At 37.7% G+C, this 22,222-nt stretch overlaps 1 protein-coding gene across 1 annotated transcript; it reads left to right on the forward strand.

Annotated features, from left to right (window-relative positions):
* The first annotated feature begins 12,685 nt into the window (after window positions 1–12,685).
* LOC129096469 (voltage-dependent calcium channel gamma-1 subunit-like) lies at window positions 12,686–22,222 on the forward strand. Its single transcript, XM_054605262.1, has 4 exons — window positions 12,686–12,923; window positions 18,516–18,590; window positions 21,729–21,875; window positions 21,990–22,222. The coding sequence occupies exons 1-4, from the start codon at window positions 12,686–12,688 to the stop codon at window positions 22,220–22,222; spliced, it is 693 nt and encodes a 230-aa protein (XP_054461237.1).

A 22,222-nucleotide genomic window follows, 5' to 3' on the forward strand; every position in this document is an offset into this window, starting at 1 on the left:
GGTCAGGAGGGATATTGCTGTGTTAAAACTTAAGCTTGATGGAAGACATTAGATATATTGTACAGTTGATGAGAAAGGGGGGGCCCAGAGCTGTTCAGGCAACAGCGGTGTTGAAAGGTCAGAGCTCAAAATTGTTTTTCGGTGCGTCCTTCTAGGACAGAAAAGTGCAGATCTACTTTTCATTTGGTGGAAGAGGAATGGTGATATTAACCATAACTTTTTATGATATGATTTTATCTGAAAAGTGGATGCAGAAATTTTGTAGTAACAAGAGTTTAAGAAAGACTGAAAAATGTCATACTTGTTCTGTGAAGGACAATTGCCTGATAAAAAGAGTTCAGCTTTTAAAGGCTGAATATTGAACTTCAGGTTATGATGTTTTTCTGCAAAATGATCTTATTTCTTTTTTTCTGAGACAAAAAGTTGTCTGTCTCCAGCATTGTTTGTGAAAATGAAGTGATTCATGTGATTGTTTGAGTATTATTGTATTGTATTTGCAACTTAACACAACTGGTGCTAACTTAATCTGTACACCTTTGGTAGTCTTAAGCCTTTTCAACTGCCATTTAAATACTTCTACTCTATCTCAAAAACCTCTCACAATCTTGTTTGTGAGTCAGGTAAAAAATATGCGTGCTACAGTAGGTTTAATGTGTTACCGCTCAGAAACTGCCACACTATGACACACATATAGCAACACAGTCTCATTGAAGTTTGTAAAATAGTAATGAAATGCAATCTATTGGTTTTGTGTACAGGGACATGGATTGTCCGTATTTTTGTGCTTAAAATAGGTTTGAGCAACAAAACCACTTAGTAAGGTTTTGGAAAAACATTTTGGTTGGGCTTCAAATAAATACTTACAGTTAGGTTTTTATCCAACACAACCATCACCATAAAACAACAATGGGTTGTGGAAATCGGTCTTGTGGTTGAACGTTTGTTGGATCTATCCATGTCCTATCCTGCCCCGCCTTATGTGTACCCAGAGTATTCCTTCTTATGAACACAAAACCAAGAGATTGCATGACTAGGCACACATAACGTCAGTACATTCCAGTATGCAGTGTGACATATCAGTGTAAACATTATTTGTACAGACTGTGTAGTTCGCTTTCCATTTGCTCAGGGACGATGTGTAGAACAAATTATTCTTACTTTTAGAGATGTAGAGCTAATCGTTAAGAGATCAAATTGGTTTACGTTGTTTTTGTTTTCCTTACCGAGTCAGACAGACTGTTAGTTGGTATGTGTAAATACAGAGGAGAGATCACGCTGTATGTGTTGATGTTAACATGAATCTTGTTCCTGTAACTACTGCCTTTGTGTTAAGAGGGTTTTTGATACGTTAGTAGTCAATGCTGAACTCCTATTTAAAGTATATCTGTACTCTAACTGCCCCGTGTTTTCATTTATTGCAATTATTTGTGCATTACAGATATTGAAAAATGCACTTTTATGGCAATTGACATCTACATTTGTATGCAAATCCAGTTATTCTCTTGAGTGGTTCAGTGGTTAATACAATACCCCAATAAAAAAAAAAACTATATCAAAGACTGAACAACATCAACAGGAAATGGAAAATACATGAAGTCATACTACATCAACAAAACAGGACCCATGACATCCATTTTACAAGCAACAAGCACATTGTGTCACATGGTTAGATTTTGTTCTGAAGGTTTCTATAAATCTGTTTGTGTTAAGGGTTAAAAATTGAGCCAGTGTTTGATGGATGATTTAATTTTATCCAATAAACTAAGCAACATGATCTTCTTAGCTACAGATAATTCTATTAAAAAAGATAGTTTACATTGTTGTGTGACATGAAGTGCAGAGAGGTGAACATAGATTGACATGACTGGACACATGGGTGTGCTAAGGCTGAATATCTGGGATAGCTTCCTAGTGACCTTTGAGCATCAAGATTAAATCGGTGGGCAGAGCCAGAAGCCATGCAAATAATCACCTGTTGCATGTGGACAGTGGGGGCATTTGATATCATCAGATAACCCCATATAGAAGAGTTTGTGAGTTGTTGTATGAGCTCTATGAAGGACTTTTATTGTATTTATTGGGTTTTAGAATTGCAAGTCTCGGAAAATGTGCTGTTGATATGTTATGTCAGTGATTGGATTTTGTATGTTATGATCTGATTTCCATGTCACAGGTGGTACTGAAAAACTATAAATATATAGAGATTTAGGGCTGTTTTCAGAATTTTGGTTGTAGAGAGGATGTATCATTAGGGAAATTATTGGTTTGAATTCTCCTTTGCTTCTTTCAGCCGCTCAAAGGTTGTGAATAATCCACAGCTGAATTGGGGCCCCTCCCAGGCAGTCTCCTCCCCGCTCCTTCCATACTGCGAAGACAAAAACACTTACCTCAACCCTCGGTCAGTGACATTCAGTTAAATACTGTCATTTTTTTTGCGTCACCATTAAAGAACAGCTTTCCAAAATAGTTAATGGTGAGACTCAATTTAGTAATTTCACTTAACTTCACTTTGAGACCTGCTTGTGGTTTAATGCAAAAATATGAACAGAGAATTGGTTCACTGCATTTGCTATTCTTTATAGAGAAAGTATTTTGCTTATGACAATGGGCTGATGGGTCTGATGGGTCTGCTATTAAACTGCGTGTCAAACAGCCGGAAAACCACAGGGGGTTAAACGAAATCAACATCAGCTAACTTAATGCTTGACTGGACTAACAGGCTCAGAGTGCTCATCCAGACTTCTGAAAGCTTGTCTCTAAACAAAAGATGGAGCAAAGTGAGCATTGTATGTGTGTAAAGGGTTAGTAAAAGTTGAAATTACTCATTCTTTGTTTAGTAAACGCTCAACTTGTTTAAAACAGAGCCATGAGAGGGCGTGGAGTCTCTGCAAAGTCTCTGCTCTGTCAGCTTTAGTTGTCATTCAAGTCACTGATGTAGAGAAGGGGGAGCCTTGAATTAGAATAGACCTCTTTTCATTCTGCTTGTGTGTGATGTAGCCCATCTATGTTCTGCCTAGCTGGTCTAATGACCTTGTTGCCCATTCCAGCCCTGAATTTGGGCTGTTAAGTCCTTTGAATTTCAATGCCACTGACCCTCTCTGATATTTTCATCCGCTATAAAGCTGCACCCCCACTCCCTGCTGTCGCGCCGCAGTGAATCTTTTCCTCCGGTAATTGAGAGGAAAATGGCAGGTTCAAAACTCCATGCAGTCACAGGACTAGCCAAAATGCTTGTTAGCATCGGTACCTCACTGTGCAGGAAGGATTCAAAAATGCTTCGCAACTCTACTACACTCAGGTTTTGTCTTTGTACCTTGATTTATTGAGACAGAGATTAATGACAAATGGTTCAGCAGCGGTTCACACTTCACTTTTCTTTTTACTCAGCCTGATACACCCAATGCCATGACAAAGATCTATTTAAAAAGTACTTTAACAGCTATAATTTTAGTTATTAAAAGCTACTTAAAAATGTTTTGGATGTAGATCATACATCGCCTCTTGTACCACATGGAAGGAGGAGTAAGGCTCATTGTTGAACGATATTAAAAACATTATTGGCAGGTGTAAATGTTTCAACGATTTGTATTCAAATTGGGAATACATTTAGTATAAGGGTGTATAAAACTAAGACAACCACATGAATAAGTTATTTCAATATAGCGAATTGGTACAGTAAAGAATTGGGGCCATGTGAAACCAGTGTGTTTAGTTCAAGTCAGAATACTGATGAAAGACCTAATTGTGAGATTGCTGCAGAGGGATTTCTGTTAAATTATTTTAAAGGTATAGTGTGAAGAATTTTCAAAATCTATTAGCGCAAATTTAATATAATATTCATATGTTTTCATTAGTGTATAATGACCTGAAAGTAAATTGTTGTGTTTTTGTTGAGCCCTTTATATCTAGCTGGTTCTCTACAAGGAATCTGCTGTGTTGCACCGTCATATTTCTACAGTAGCCCAGAACTGACAAACAAAACACAAACCAACTAAAGCCAAACTGAAGTAGTGTTATTATGGTAAGGTTGGCTTTTGAGTGATGTGAACAGCATGACCACTGTTTTGCACTTGGTAGATCACGTTACCGCAGTCTTGGAAAGGGAGGAGTAAACGGAGGGGTATTCAGTTGGTTGCCATCTGCAACTACACCACTAGATGCCACCAAATCCTACACACTGTGCCTATTAGTAATTATTTCCACAACTGTGCTTCATAAACTTCTTGTGCACAACCCTTAACCTCAACTCATTTTCTGTTTGGGGTGAGGACTTGCATGTTTGGTGAAATAGAAACATATAGAAATAGTTTATCATTTATGGTACTACTGGGCCTGTAAATACCAAGTGTCTTTAATTATTTCCATGAGAGGTTTGTAATGTATCATTTTGCTGATAAATTACTCTGAAATAAAAAAGTGAATAGATTCTGAACATCTGTTTGATTTTCTTTTAAGGCATACATTTTTCTCATTATGATTTGTTATAACAAAAAGATTTAAGCACGTTGATTTACTTACTAACCCTAACCCTACAACAGCAATTGTTCTCAACCCAGCAATAGGTCTCAAAGAAGAAAAGGAAAAACTCCCCCTAAATCCTAAGCACAAGAGATACAAAATAAAAAATGGAAGGCTGGAATTGCCGCAGATAGTGTTTGACCTTCAGGTCAGACTTAAGTGACCTGAAAGAAAGGGGGACACATGTGACAGAGGAGATGAGGTCCAGTGTTTTCTAAGAAGAAAAGGAAAATGGTTTAAGCAGGATACATGTGAAGAATGGCCATAGTGGTGAACCACACAATGTTAGAGGACCCTAACTGCTGTACAATATGCTCCATGAATGAAACGGTAACTATCAAAGTATATTGCAGGCTCACATGACCAACACTGGCCCAAAAAATCTTCTTCCCATTCTCAATCAATGTTTTTAAGTGTCGCAATTTTCCAAAATGACTCTAGTATTATCATAATTTAACTGCTCCAGTCCAATAAAATTGATCATATAGTATTGTATGCTTTTTATTGGTTTGGGGGGCCAACACAAAATCAGCAAGCTTAGCCAATGAAAGTCTCAACCAACTAGGCCGGACAAGGATTTTAGTGCTCCTTAACGCTTGCCTGTCCATTCGACAACTGACTCAAATTTGATGATTAAATGTCAAGGCTGCTGTGACCTCACAAAACCTGTTTTTGGACATGTCTCCTGAATTCAAATACTAATACTAAAAATGTCCCACAAACATCAAAAACGATGAAATGATGCAACTTGAGTGGGGGCATACAGCTGTGAAGCAAACATTGTAGTTTATGACATACTGTACTGGGACTTTACATACATATTTTTTGACATATTATACCAGGGCCTTTCTATGAATTTTTCACGACATGCTATACTATGACTGTTATAACACATGCTATATACTATTTACATTTTTTAAACTTTTTCTACATACCATACTATTAGCTTGTTTTACTTTTTCAACATAGTAAAGTACGAGTATTAAATATTTTTTTCTCAACACGCTATACTATGATGTTTTTATGATTTTGTTTTACTAGTTATACAAAGAGTTTTTCACTACTTTTTTTCACATACTATACTATGGGTTTTTTATGACATGCTATACTATGACTTTTTTTTAAATTCTAAACTATAATTTTCCTCTTACTTTGTCCAACACATTATTTTACTTTTTAAACATACTATACTATGAATTTATGACATACTTTATATAGTTTTCTTTTTTGAAATACTATACAATGGGATTTTAAAGATTTTTTGACATACTATACTACTATTTCTATTGCACATTTTTTTCAGACACTACACAATGACTTTTTATATTTTTTTAAACATACTTAAATGAGGGAATTTGTAAAAAAATTGTTGGTACTTTCTTTTGGTACTTTTTTTACAAAACGCTTACCTATGATTCATTTTACTTTTCAATTACATAGAGTTATTTTATAACTTTATATTTACTACAGTTTTCGACAGTACTATAATATGACTTTCTAAAACTTTTTGTCTACCTACATACCATGTTTTTTGACACACTATACTTTTTATTTATTTTTTTATTGACATGCAATACTTTGATACCATGACTTTTTTGACATACTATACCATAAATATTTAATTACTTCTTTCAACTAACCTCAAATTACTTTTCTTCTTTTTGACACACAATTCTATGATTTTTTTGACATACTTTAGTTTAGCTATTACTCTTTTGTCATAGTAAAGTATGGCATTATTTGACGTACAATAGTAGGCTTTTTTAAAACAGCTTTTTTGGACATACATACTATTTATGACTTTTTTGACAAACCTTACTCTGACTCATTTCGATATACTATAATACAACTTTTTGTAAAAATGCTATGACATAATTAAAAATGTTTTGACAATACAATGATCCCTAAAATACCTTTTAAAGATACCATATAATGGCTGTATTATGACCTTTTTTATATACTATACTGTGAATTTTCAATGATTTTTTAAGGAGTACTTTTTATTATTTTACTATTTTATGACTTTTTTGGAAGTAAAATACAATTTATTAATTTTTTTTAATTTTGACATACGATACTATGACATGTTTTGGATTTTTTCCATACTTTTCTTTGACTCTTTGTTTAATATACAATAATAATAATACAAGATCTTTAATTACTTTTTTGAGGTACAATATTATGTCTATATATTATGTCTTTGTTTTGACATACTAAATTATGACTTTTATTACACATTTTATGATATCACTTTTTTAGTTAAATCTTTTTACTATTTAATGAAGTTTTTTAATAGTGTCAATTTATTTTAAACGTACTGCTATGTCTTTTCTTTTCATATTTTTTTTCAATATACTGCTGAGTAACCTTTTTGTTCAATTTTCATCATACAATACTATAACTATTTTCTAAATACTACGCCATGACTTTTTAAGACTTTTCAATGCACTATACAATGAACTTTTAAAGATTTCTTTGTTTTACAATTTTATGACTTTTTAAGAATAATTTTCGACATTCTATATTATTACTTTTTAAGTCAGGCACAGAAAAAAGCCGTGACCGGGTGGATCGGCCGCAGTGACCTCTGAGCGACGGGGCAACCAATCGCCCCGAGGCAGCAGAGCGAAGTGGTCGGGCGTGGGTGTAGGGCTTGACCACATACTATACTGTATGCAACTTTTTTTTCGATGCTGACTTCTTAAGACAATCTTTTTACAAACTATAATTTGCATTTTTTGGTCTTTTGAGACATATTATTGCATGAACTTTTGTGTTACTTTTTATGTTCATCTTTTGACTTTTTTGACATCTTATACAATGTTATTTTGTCGAACACCAGTCTGGCTTTTTCATGGCTCTTTTGACACTCTGTACTATGACTTTTTAAAACTTTTCTAGACTTACTCTGCTATGGCTTTTTATGATTTTTCAGGCTAACCCAGCAAATGGAGGTCGGCAGTTGAGAACTGGCTCCATTTTGGCATCCAGGATCAAGCTGCACTTGACAGGCGGAACAGAGGACAAAGCTCAGAACTCTAATCAGATTAAAGGAAGCAGAATCTTTTTTTACATCAATAATGATTTGTGCTTACACAGGCGCAGTCAAAGCTCATGGGCAATGGTTCCCTGATGTCGAATATTTGATGTGAGGATGTCAGCCATGATATCTGCCCAGAAAATTGTGTTATTGCTGCTGTTTACATTCCACCTGATGCAAATTCAATAAATGCACAATTGGAATGCTCTACTGTTTTTTTTGTGTGTGTGTTTTGTAATGTACGTCTTGTATAGCAAATTGGCTACAAATACATTCTGTTTTGCAAGCCTGTATCGCATAATGACAGTAAATAATACTTGAACTTTGATCCATAATGTTGCTATTTTATGACTTTGTTTCAAAAAAATCTACTATGACTCTTTTGAACATACTATATACTGTGGTATTTTTATGACTTTTTTCAACATACTTTACTATGACTTTTTTGACATACTATACCATGTCTTATTTATATTTTTGTCTTTACAACAACCTATTTTGACCTACTATAATATGATTTTTTTATGACATTTTTGGACAGACTATGACTTCTTAGACATGCTGGACTATGCCTTTATTAAATACAATACTATGACCTTTATTACTTTTTTCAACAAACTATAATATGACTTTCAATGACTTTTTTGGACATACTAAGCTCTGACTTTTTTATGACTATTTGCGACATTCTTAACTACAAACTTTTTGACATATTATACTATGACCTTTAGGACATACTATACCATTTTTTATGCTTTATTTCGACAATAGTATGGTATGTCTTTTTTTGACATACCATACTATGATCTTTTTATGACATTGTTTGATTTTGGACTCATCTCTGGTGGGGTGAGTCAGCCTACAGGTGTGAGATTGACCATCTGGTGACCTGGTGCGGATTAAACAACTTAGACCGCAACGCTCTAAAGACAGTGGAGATGGTTCTGGATTTCCCCAAGAACGCAGCCCCATCTGCCCCTATCACCCTGAGTTATACCCTCGTCATCGCTGTGGAGTCCTTCCGCTTCCTTGGCTCGATATAACCCAGGACCTCAAGTGGGAGTTTAACGTCAGCTCCATCACAAAGAAGGCTCAGCAGAGGCTGTACTTCCTGCGGCAGCTGAATAAGTTCTTCCAGAAGTTCCTCCAGGACCCTGAGGCGGGCAAGGAAGACTATAGCTGACACCTCTCACCCTAGACACAAACTCTCTGAATCCCTTCCCTCTGGCAGAAGGCTGCGGTCCATCAGGACCAAGACCTCACGCCACGAAAATAGTTTCTTCACATCTGCAGTTGGGTTCATCAATAAAGCTTGGGACCCCTACTGCCTCAGACACTATATATATATATATTTATATATATATACACACACTTGTTTTAACATACTCTTATTGGTCTCCTTGTTGACCATATTTTATTTTAAATTTTCATTATTTTTTAAGTGTTACTTACTGCTTTACTATGACTTATTGCGACATGCTATACTATTACTTTTTTACGACTTTTTTCGACATGCTATGCTATGACTTTTATCATGCTATACTATGACTTTTTCGACATGTTATACTGTGACTTTTTTATGACTTTTATCGACATGCTATACTATGACTTTTTTATGACTTTTTTCGACATGCTATTCTATGACTTTTTAATGATTTGTTTGGCATGCTATACTATGACTTTTTTCATGCCTGTTTGGACAAGCTATACTCTGACTTATTTCGACATGCTATACTATTACTTTTTTACGACTTATCGACATGCTATACTATGACTTTTTTATGACTTTTTTTGACATGCTATACTATGACTTTTTTATGACTTTTTTCGACATTCTATTCTATGACTTATTTCAACATACTTTACGGCTGTGGCGCAGTGGAGAGCAGGGTTGTTCTCCATTCAGAGGATCGGCGGTTCGATACCCGGCCTCGGCAGTCGATGTGTCCTTGAGCAAGACACTTAACCCCAAGATGATCCCGAAGGCTGTGCCATCGGTGTGGACTGGATGTTGTATGAATATTAGTTATAGTCTGATGGGCAGGTGGCACCTTGCATGGTAGCCCTGTCATCAGTATGTGAATGGGTGAATGATATGTAATATAAGCTTTGAGCTACTGATTGTAAGTCGTTTTGGATAAAAGTGTCTGCTAAATGACTGTAATGTAATAATAATGTAATGTATACTATGACTTTTTTATGACTTATTTCGACATGCTATACTAGGAATTTCTTTAAAACTTTTTTAGACATGCTATAACATGACTTTTTTCATGCCTATTTTCGACAAGCTATACTATGACTTTTTTATGCCTTTTTTCAACATGCTATACTATGACTTTTTCAACATTTTGACATGCTATAGTGTGACTTTATTCTATAGTGTGACTTTATTCATACTATGACTCATTTCGACATGCTATAACATGACATTTTTATGATTTTTATCGACATACTATACTATGACTTTTTAAATTACTATTTTCGACAGGCTATACTATGACTTTTTTGACTTTTTTCCACATTCTTTAATATGACTTCATTCATGCCTTTTTTGTAGAAGCTATACTATGACTCATTTCGACATGCTATACTATCACTTTTTTCATGCCTTTTTTCAACATGCTATACTATGACTTATTTCGACATGCTATACTATGACTTTTTTATGACTTTTTTGTACAATCTACCATCATGCCAAGTTCCTTAAAGTCACAGGCTTCAGTTGTTTTCTGGCAGAAAAGGAAAATATATTTTAAGGACATTATCAGCCTAATTTTCAATGGTGGTTTTCACACAATTTCGATATTTTATAATGATATTTTACTCATTAGTTAAATGTCTAAAAAGTGGAGACCTCACTTTGTCATATCAGAGTGGGTAAAATGATAAGTGAAATGGCTTCATTGCTCACAGAAGCCAAAGCTACAACAATAGAAAATAAGTGCATCACTAATGGCAATAGGTGTAAAAGAAGTGTTAGAGAAGAATATTGTTGTTTCATTGAGGATTTGATTGAGGCTCTGTGGAGAGAAACTACTATAATGCTTTGTGGGACACAAGTGGGTTGCTATTGTTTGTGGTAACGACTGACAGATCCCTCAGTTGGAGACTGCTCTCATACATATGTTAGCTTGTTATTGTGTAGGTTTGCAGTTATTTCTCAAGTTCTACTTTGTCGCCTTCGCAACTTGTTTTACTTTCATTATTGCCTGTGCTCACGGCGAGGAGAAGTGGGTCACAAAGAAACTCAAAATGGGCCAAGGCTTAAAACAGATAAACACAGACAAACCACTGTGATTTACTGTAGGGGAGTTTTCAAAGGGATTAGCACACCTTTTAGGAATGTTTTATAATCGAATGTATGTTTTTTATCTCTAGTTCTTCCACTTATTTAACAGCTCAGTTTCTTGAGAAAAAAAATATTTTCTTCTTCTTTTACAACAAACAGAATACATTTGCAAATATTAGAGTAAATCTGTGAAAGTACAACTTTTAATGATCTCCTTCCAGGACCATTTGGCAAATTTTCAGTATGTTTTTGTTTCAACAGGCCACATTGTAGATAAGAGGATGTTACATGTGCTCCTAAAATGTATTAAAAAAGGTATTAGAAACTGTCACTTCTCTGGTAAGCATCAGGCAGTCGTGTAAGAGCCTCAGAATCAAGGGGCGAGGGCTTGTATCTCAACTCACCGTTTTGCACCAACTGGAAACATTGTTCTCTGCCATGGCCCTTGCAATCAGCCTTTCTCACAGACTTGTGGGTAGAAAAAGCACAGATTTTACTAATAACACTAACGAATGCTGTGTTCTCTGAGAGTGACTGTGAGCGAGCATGAACAATAACCTGAAAACTGAGGCAGCTAAATGAAATTCAGTCGTCATTCATTTCATTACCTTTGCTTTTCCTACTGTGACAAGTTAACACGTCGTCTGTGAAAAAGGCTGATTGAAGTTGTTACCTGCTGTGAAAAATAGAGCAGAATGGAGCAGGTTCAAGCACTTTAGATGGGAAAATGCTGAAGCAGAGGTAGACAAGGTGGGCTGGCATTAAGGTTAAAAAAATTGGGCAATAGCAACATCTAAATTTGAATTCTTCTTGTTAAAGTAAATATCTTTAATAGCACAGGTTTCCTGGCCAGAACATACAAAGTACCCTCACATTACATCTGACTTGTGTTATCATTTACCAATTTATCAATTCCTCCATGCAGTATAATAACGGTGAGACAACAGTGCAAATGTAATTTTTTAAAGGCCACCACTGTGCACATCTGAACCTTGGACATTAAGTCACAGTGTTATGTGGGCAATCTGACAGGAATTATTAAAAGCAGTATTGTTCCACCAGTGAAACTGTGTTTGACAGCGGGAGCCTTGCTGCGGCATAAACAGTCAACACAACCTCTTTCTCCTTATACAGTAAATAGTTCACAGAGACAAATCCCCACCAAGGCTATGTCGTAGTGAGCCAGGGAGTGAAAACACAGCCCCTTTAGACAGAATGAAACTAGAACCAGGGGAAGCTGTTCTTGCAATGCTGAAACATCCATGTTGAAAGTTGCGTGTACCTATGGATAACAGAAACTGTTTATGTCAGTCCACTTATTATGGCACGTTCCACATCTCCACTCACTGGCACTGCAACCGGATACACAGACAGCCTGACAACTTGACTCACTAGTCACATTTATAGAATCCATCCCCTCCCTCCCCAGTTAAACACCTACCAACACATGCAGCATCCTCTACGCCCAATGCCCAGCATGGCAGACAGTTGGTTTGGTCATCAACTTTCTTGATCTTCCTCAACAGCTGTAAGTCTAAACTTGCAGCCCGACAGTTGCACAGCCCCTCATAGTGAGTAGGGAAAGGGGACTTGTAACTAGGACAGAGCAGTCTGGCCCCTTTCCCTTCGAACCAGAGGCACAGATCTGTGACTGGGGGAGAGAAGACACTAGTCTTAGGCGGAGAGAGAGAAGGAGAAGGGACTTTTTGGGAAGCTTGCTGCAGTCACTGAAGAAAGAAGCCCCTGGGACACAGACCAGTGTGTCCACATTACAATTTTGTTTTTCATATCAGGGGAAGAAGATTAACTGAACAGAAATCTCACCACCAGGAAACATGCACAAGCGCACTAAGATAAAGATTGCCATCTTCGTGCTAATAGTGGGAATGGCATGCATGTTCACTGCGGTGGTAACGGACCACTGGGCCGTTCTCAGCCCGCAGGTGGATAAAGTCAATGACACCTGCGAGGCGGCCCACTTCGGCCTGTGGAGGCTGTGCAAGAAGCAAATCTACATCAGCTCGGAACACTTCCAGCAGGGGCTTGGCTGCGGACCCATCAGCCTGCCTGGAGGTAAGAGAATATAGGAGCAAAAACTTTCTGCCTCTGGCAGATAAAATGACATCACCCTATTAATATTTTTTGCCGGTAACTGTGAGGTGCCTCTATGCAATCCAGCCCACAGCTCTGAGGTGGGGAGCTTCTAAGAATAGAGGTTCTGATGCAGGATCACTTGTCATGGCACATGCCATTTTAAACTTCAATAAACTTCCTTATGAAATGGAGTACAGATCCTAATGGTAGTGAGATGCATGTAGCCTTCCATAATGTGTCAAACGTTTTTCAACTGTGAGAATAGTTGTAATAGCAGATTTTTGTCTGACACATGTGGATGCAAATAATAAGATGTTTTCATTTGTTATTAATCAGTTGTGTTGAAATGCAGCCCATCAGTAAGCTGATCTAAAGACTATTTTTACTAAGCAAACACCACAAAAGCTGATTTACTGACTGGTGTCTCCTCTCTGTTTAAAGAGGTATTTATTATCAAAAACAAGCTTGCCACTTGATTCTCCATACAACCTACCTGACTAATACAGACACTATATTGAACATCTTCAGGAAACATTAAAGTAGCTCACAATCAGTGATGGGAAGTAACCAAGAACACACTGTATTTAAATACACTTTTGATGTTCTTGTACTTCAGCATTCCCATTGATACACTTTAACTTAGAGGTCCCACCCCTCATAAAACTCCCCAAAATGAATTGGTTCTGTGTCAGAAAAACTGTCTCTATTTTCTATATATAGTCTCAAATGACATAGCTCCTTCAATTTTTTATTACTTTATACCTCTACTCCACTACACTTCAGGGGGAAGTATTGTGGATTCTTGGATTTACTCCACTATCCATTTAAAGTATGAAATAATGAAAACACATTTCAATACTAATTTCATAGTTCAACATTCTGAAAGGGGAAAGCGCATACTATTTATTCGGGATAAAATACTTTTATGGAGTAGGTTGTTGTATAGCTTAAATTTAAGTAAAGGATCTAAATACCTCTTCCAACACAGCCCTTCATGATTATAATTAAATAAAATTGATGTAAACAGTGTCGAGCAGTTGCTGACCAGCAGTGACTCTTGTCTCAATGAGTTGTGCTGAGAGTCAGTCCTCTTTAGAACCACTCTGAAATATTGACCGTTATCTGAGAAACAATTATCTGACTGTTTATTGTTACCTGACCCTGCTTGCCACTTTATGTAAATAACTTCCCCCCAAATTTGTCCAACTTGGAAGGCTGAGAGAAACTCCCAAAATATATCCCTACTGATGGCTGCTGTTAGGCTTTTGGGAACCCCAGACACTGTCTGCACTGCAGGGCCATTCCAGAAGCAGATGGAATGTCTGAGGGCGGTTCATCGTTGCAGACATGGCAAGCATGTGCTGAATATACTAAATCAGCTCAGCCCACCCAGGCATGTGGGGAATCTATTAGATTGTAAAGACAAGTTTCAAGTGCTTCTAGAGCCTTTATCTGCACATACATTCAAACATATTGTACATACATACTGAAAAAGGTGATCTTTAAATATTTGGAAAGTGAGTTTATCTTATTATGTACATTGCAAAGAGCCAGAACACTTTGACTAGGCACTTGTTCCTAACAAATGGCTTTCATGTCTTCAACAAAACGTGTGATTTGTGATGGCCACCTTGGCAGTCTTTATTTAAGAAGTGAGTAGGGGGTGTCTCCCGGCCCAATAGCTGTATTTGGCCAGGAACATTATTGTTTATCATAGCCACACATCTTTAGAGAGGTGTCAACCTCTGATCTAAAGCAGGACTTTAAAAGTATGCGAGGAAGTCCCCACTGTGAGACACTCTGGAAAATATGGACTGAATATGGACTTGTTCAGGTCTACTGCTGACAAAGCGCAGATGGTGAGATGATCTCTGAAAAAACTTTAATGCTTATAATGCAGAATTACATCACACTGTATGTCGTTTCAGCTCAAAGAAAGAAAGTTTTATCAGAGCCAATATTTTTCCAGAAGGCTATTTTAGTTTTAGATGCTATACTGTACTCTGAGTACAAAGACGGGCATTTACTTTAATGTTTTTAACCATGATTCAATGAAGAGAAAGGGTGGGATAACAACAATGTGCAAACTGCTCAGCAAGCAGTCGTGGTTATAAATATAGGCCACGTAAATACTCAGCTGTCTTGGGTGGAAGCTACCAGGGTAAATTGTTCAGGCCAAGTTCAGCGGGCTTCTGAGTGACAGGGCCGCATGGGTAGGCCAGGCATAGCTTTGAGGCCTGCTGTCCAACCAAACTGTTCCCACAAGACCCTCTTGCAGCTTCACGTCTCCGTGCAGTCATAGTCACTCAAATTACTTGACACTCCCGGGGATGGGATGCATAGTCCAAAAAGAAAGTGGTACCACTGGTAATTGGCCTTTATAGGCACTCAAATGACCAACCAAGGGATAGGCTTCATATATGGAGATGGGGAACTTAAACACTTATTAAGACAAGTTTCCTATGCTTCTCTGGATTGTATAGCTGAATCAAACTTCTAGTTTGCTGAGTTTGAGTGTCAAATTAACATAGGCTGAAATGTATCGGAAGTAAAATGTGGAGAAATGAACTTCCTTGAATTGATACATTTTGCATATCAATTTGAAAAAAAAAAAGCTTTGTATACAAATCTGCCACGCTCCATAGAAATATAAAAATTTTTTCTATGGCATATACACTTGTGTTGACCAAACAACATAACTTAAGTTGCTGATAGACCTAAGAATGAGGAAGGTAACGACACCCAAATAGAGCAGACAAAACAAGCACCAGGGCTCAGAGGTCTGGGCCAATTATAGCAATTATAACAAAAGGAATAGACACATGAATAGTGCACACCAAAGCTAAATAAAGTGTGATCTTTGTTGTGCAGAAATGTTGCTAATCGGATGTCCTCAACTGATCCTTGGAAAGATGACGGATTACCCTATTAGGAACAAGAGGGGCTTTACAGCACTTGTCATCAGAGCGTAGCAGGACAAGGACCAGCCAAAAGTGGTGCAGCAGTGCGTGTCAGTGTGTGTTGCCATTTGCAGCACCCAAATATATTTATTACCACCGGCTCCTCATATTTTCATTGAAGCTTTGCGCTGTAAAGATGGTACAAAAGGTGTAATCAGGCAACACGAATTCATTCACATGCGGAAATAAAGCTGCTTGATACAGAAAATGAGGCCAAAGCATCCACTCCAAGGCTAAATAAATGCTGAGTGACTCCACTTTAACATATATAACAAACCAGATATACATTTAGTGAATGAAGAGACCCTTGGTCTGCCATTAGTTCTTCCACTTCCACATGTTTCCTGCCTTTTTAAAGAGTTATCTGGCGGTAAAGTATAGAGCGTAATGGATTTGCATTTCTTTAAAAACATGAATATTTTTGTGAAATAAGTGAAGTTCAAACATATTTTTCAGCCTCTCTTTTCAATGTTCAGTCTGGCTCAGAAGTACGACTAGTTGACAAGCCTCTATCCCACCCATCCCTCTTTCATATGTGCCTACTACTGTGAAAACAGTGCAGCTTGTTGCTTAGTAACAACCTCTGTTTTTTTATGGCCAGTCCCTGTCCTCATTCATAAAAACATTTTTTTTTTGTATGGGTGTGCTGTGTGTCCTGCAGCATTAAAAGCTTGTAATTTCACAGGCGGATTTTGTAAACATGCAATGTTGCCTTGGCATTAAAAAATATGACTCAGAGTTATTGTTTTTTGCCTATTATATCAGATTACTCTGCTATTTCCTGGTAGGGACATCAGACATCTCATTTAGCTTATTTTCATGGTTTACAGGGTACATTGGAAAATGATCTACCTTCCCAGCAAGGGTTGTTGAGCTTTAACCATTATGCGATACCACGCGGTACAACATAATTTTGCATGAAAGCATTTCACCGAAGTCCCATGCTGAAACTCTCTGTAAAAAGGGATTAGGAACCTTCGTGTGAGTGGAAACCTCATTGCATAAGCAAGATCATTGATGTGCACTTGACTTTGCATGACGGTAGATGTGACAGAGTGATCCAGTGTTACATACTGCACATTACCATCCACACTCCTTCTGCATATATGATCATCCAAACCCACGAGTTATTTCTTTTTAATGCCAAGACATCCTTCAGCTTTCTGAAACACGCATTACATGAAGCGAAGCCTCAGTTGTTAAATGTGAGCGACCTTGTGTGCACGTGATCAACTACTTTTAACCATCTCTGGTATGGAATAAGTTGGCATGACATCTGAGAACGTTTTCTCTACCAAACCAGCCTGTGACAGCATAAAGCGACCTGGCTTTATTTGTGCAAATCCCCAAGGTTTAACACCCGGTCTGCTCAATAACAAATTATTGTGATGTCTGTTGTAGCCATTTTTACTTTGACAGTTGACCCACACGAAGCAGACCAGGGCCTGCATGCTATCTCATAACTATTTAAGTGGTAATTTTACCCTGGTTGTTTTAATCTGTGAGATGCTTTTGGAAAAACAATGTGGGATAGATCTGAGACGGTGTAAACTTTTCAAAATATCATATTCATGTGATACATATGGTGCAAAAGTATGTGGGGCAAAGCTCTATAAATATAATTTTTATAGCTATTCATCAATAATTTATGTATGCTTGAATAGAAGTGTGAAAATGTTCAGTGGTTCAGCAAAGAAAGAAGAAAGGGCCATAAACACAACTTCAGAACGTTTAGTGAAATAAAACATTTGTTACAGCTTTTGATGTTCATAACATGACAATATTCCACAGAACAGACTCTGGTTGTCAGAGTTGAAAGCAGTTAAAGGCTTCCATCAGGGTGCCGTTTAATTAACTAATTAACTATTACATTCATTCCTCGGCCACATGAGCCTTTCTTGATGGTTCCCTCACTTTTTACGCACTACCCATGTATTCACATATAAAGACATTTAAATTTAATGTCATGAAATTTCACAAGACAAGGCTGAACATTTTCAATAAAAAACATCAAAGAACAGTTCAATCAAATCGAGTAAAGTTTTAATTATTTAAACGTAATATAACATCAGACCAATGACTGCTCATGGTCATGAAGCCACAGAGGATTATATAATAATAATAAAAGAGCATTTTAGAGTTTTTCAGATCATTGTTTTGGTTTAAGGCCTGCAACTTTTTTCCTTCTGTCATCAACCCCTTTAATGGCAGCGAGTACCTGTTTTCAAGGAATTTATTTTAAATCCCACAGTTATGCCCAACACCAAACTGCATACAGACACAATTAGCTGCTAGCTTGTCAATGTAGTGAAGCATTTAGCACCTAAAAAGCCAGATATTTCCCCTCAAGAATTGGGGCGTTGGAGACCCAAACAGAGATACAAATTGAGTGAATATTTTACTTAACAACAAATGTGACTCCAAATAAATGAATACATGTCTGCTGTGTAAATGGGCAGCTGCCAACATGTCAGCCATAACAATTCTATGTGGTGAAAACATATATAATGTATGTACTTTTGTTGTGTTTACACCTTGTTGTGCTGGGGCCAAAAATCATTTGATGTGGGTGTAACTTTGAACTAAATCCTATTTTCTTTCTTTTTCACAGAGGAAAACTGCACCTACTTCAGACACTTCACTCCAGGGCTGGATACCGAGATATTTGAATATAAAACGCAGAAAGGTAGGTTTCTGTTATTGTTCCCCTATCGTGGTTACTTTAATAAGGGAGAGATTCATTTTGAAATATGTTCCTTGGAAATATTAGGACTTCCTAGTCCGTGTGAAGTTGAACATCAAACTGGCTTCATCACATTTTCCCAACTGACTTCACCTGCTGCTCTGCTCTCTGTGGGTTCAGATTTCTACTCATGTTTCACCACTGACCTCAGAACAGTTTTGGATGTCACAGCAGGTGTTTTGGACCAGCTGTCAATCACAAAACTTTTCATAGCAAATGAAGAAGTTCTGGGTGAAAGGCAATGAGATTTCCCTTTATCTTTTCCCAACCCTTTGACCAACAGGCTAAATGTTAAGGTGCTCACATAGGTCATACATAACTGAAAAAACTCTATATCCTTTTATGCAAAAAGAGATCCAACATTGCATTGCATGTGATATTTGTGTATGTCTGCAGTATGCCTCAGACCTTTTTATCAGAATATATATAGATATACTAATACTCGTTGAAAAAAGTTTGCTTCCCCTATGATGGTCGCTAGCTGGGGGTCAAAGTTCACCCACTAAGTCACATAATGGAAGAAAATATAAATACAATTGAGTATTGTGATATCACTTCTGGTGATACTGTATAGATTATGTTTAGTTATTGGTTTACATGCAAAGATTTGTGACAGTGCACAAAAAGGTATTGTAGTGCTATGGTGTTAGAAGTTACAGTAACAATAAATACAAATGCAGATCCCTCTGTTCTGGTTTCATAAAAAAGTGAAATGTTTTTTATTCAGACTGTATGCATTTGGCTGTGTGTTCTTTATACTAAGTAGATTTTTATATTTATAATATCGCAAATAGGTATCGTATCCCCAGATCCTTCTCAAGACACAGCCGTTGTGTACTGACACAGGGCTGACAGTGTTTCACACATAGCTCCTCAGAAACAGTGCAGGCGAATACTGTCTGTACATAAAGTACAGTAAACATTCTCTCCATCTTTCTCTCTACAGTGTGACCCTGTTACAGCTGTGACTGTACAGCCAGCGCATGTTGTATGACAGCCCTCCCATGTAATGTGCGTTAGGGGGTCGAGCACATGTGGAGCACTGTCACACTCAATTATTGGGGTGTAAATGTGAAAAGTCTTGTGCATGAAGCTGTACACACCCCCACACCCTAAACTCAGAGATGCTAATGCAATGATACATAGGTACCCCTCCCCCATCCTCTAACACACACACACACACACACACACACACACACACACACACACACACACACACACACACACACACACACACACACACACACACACACACACACACACATGCAGCATCCCAGTGCTGAGGCCATCCCTTGGGAGACACACTGTTAGTTTACTGGAATGATTGCAGCACTGAGCTAAGTTCCCTGTAGTGCAATAGGCCTACCATAATGGTGCATATGGTTGAATGAGCATAGCAGATGTATGTCACCACAGGTGCATCCATCCATACAGTAAGACGAGTGTTTGCCAGGGGAAAATAAATGAACCGTAATGAAATTCTTGCAAGTTGAGTAAAGTCAAGGATGCCGTAGGAATGGATCTACATTAACTGTCTACATTAACGTAATTGTCCCATCTTATTTTTGAGAACAATCTTCCTCATCAAGGCACACAAAACATGTAGAAAACAAATGTACAACCCATTTGTATACAGTGGCCAGACATACAGTTTGTATGAGAGTGTGTGTGTGTGTTGGTGTGTAAAGAAAAAAAATCCACTTTAAGGCATAATGATAGTATACTAGATATTAAGAGGTTATTAGCCAGTCTCAGATCTGGTCAAGAAAGTTAACTAAAACAAATCCTGAACCTTAATTCTTTGTTTTTGTCATATCTCTCCTACATACAAAAAAGCAGCACATGCACATGCCTATTCACACATAAAAAAAATCCATTAAACATATACAAGAACCTACTGCATACACACATACACACTCACATCTACATACCTTAATATACACATATAAAGAAAACAATGGTATAAAACTGTGACATCAAACCCAAACACCTTTTGGTCTGAGAGAAGCCTTTTTTGATTCCCCTAACAGCGGCACTACAGACTTTTTTTACATGTCGATCTTGTGTTTCTTATAAAAGAGGGTCCGATGCAATGAGCCCTGTATGACTGTAACACTGGTATCTTTTGATGTCTACCTTGCTCTGGCTGTTAAGAAACTTTGGTGTTGAGCTGGCCAATGAGCTCCACAGAGTATATCAGAGAACACAGCGTGTTCGGGGTGCGGCCTATCCTCCCCTGGCAGCAGAAGATGAAGGCTCTTTCCCCCAAAGGAGTGCCTCTCCCCTGGGCATGGTTCACAGGCAAACAGCCGGCAGATCAAAGGCCTTCCGTCCTATCCACTTCTCTGATCGGAAAAACAAGCCAGCTGCTGTTCCCGTTACAGAGACACCCTTTATCTGTAAAAAGATTAATATCGTATATCTTATTTGTATGTTTAATGAGAGATTATTGCCCTAATAGGGAGGCTGGTGAAATTCTAGTCAACAAACTCAATGAAAAGACCAAAACTAACAAGAATTGAGTCATTGCCTGCGTTGCTGAAGCCTCCTCTGTGCCATAAGCTCCATCGTTGTCCAACAATTATTAAAAACACTTCATTAACATCAATGAGAGACACTGTTGCACTGGGTGACATGTTCATTACCATGAACGTGGGCACTGTGGTTTACTTTGAATGGATCCCACGGAGAATGTACAGATTACTCCTGTTTGAATGATATTTAATACAAACTACAGTGCTTAACTTTTTTAAGTATACATCTCAGATTTTTGTATGACTTCAGCAGGAACTTACAGCTTGGGTGGAACAGACAAAAAACAAAAGTCTCATCCTTCCAGCCTAAACTGACACTAAAAAACCCCACAAACTATTTGGAAGCTAATTTATAAAGGATCCAGCATAGCATACTATGCATACAATAGAAAGGTTCATTTCACTCCATGTGAACAATGGGCCATTACATAATATGATGACAATGATCTTAAGATATTTGATGTCATTGGATTGTAAAGGTATTTTATGACCTTCATCATGTTAACACTCTATGTCTCTCTCTCTCTCTCTCTCTCTCTCTCTCCAGAGTACAACATCTCAGCCGCTGCCATCTCCATTTTCAGTCTAGCCTTCATGATCCTGGGTTCTCTGTGTCTGATCGGATCATGTACCGGCAAAGGCAAAGGAAGAGACTACCTCCTCAAACCTGCTGGCATGTTTTTCGCATTTGCAGGTTAGTCCAGTTTACCAACAAAATAAAAATGTCCCTGCAGCATAAAAACCTAACTTTTTATGTGATGAAATCTGCACTTACTAACTCATGTGCAAACATCCCTCTCCTTCCCAGGTCTCTGTGCCTTCATCTCACTGGAAGTGATGCGCCAGTCGGTCAAACGCATGATCGAGAGCGAGGATACAATCTGGATCGAGTACTACTACGCCTGGTCCTTCGCTTGTGCCTGCACCGGCTTCGTCCTCCTTTTCCTCACTGGCATCGCCCTCCTGCTCCTCTCCATGCCCCAGATGCCCAGGAATCCATGGGAGACTTGCATGGATGCCGAGCCGGATCAAGTGGAGTGA

The sequence above is a fragment of the Anoplopoma fimbria genome, chromosome 9, assembly GCF_027596085.1.
Source record: "Anoplopoma fimbria isolate UVic2021 breed Golden Eagle Sablefish chromosome 9, Afim_UVic_2022, whole genome shotgun sequence".
Lineage (NCBI taxonomy): Eukaryota > Metazoa > Chordata > Actinopteri > Perciformes > Anoplopomatidae > Anoplopoma > Anoplopoma fimbria.

Excerpts from the sequence above, each read along its gene's own strand:
- LOC129096469 (XM_054605262.1), top strand. The coding sequence starts at position 12,686 with ATGCACAAGCGCACTAAGATAAAGATTGCCATCTTCGTGCTAATAGTG. Across the intron at positions 18,591-21,728 it reads TGAATATAAAACGCAGAAAG|AGTACAACATCTCAGCCGCT; the intron begins GTAGGTTTCTGT and ends CTCTCTCTCCAG. Across the intron at positions 21,876-21,989 it reads CATGTTTTTCGCATTTGCAG|GTCTCTGTGCCTTCATCTCA; the intron begins GTTAGTCCAGTT and ends TCTCCTTCCCAG.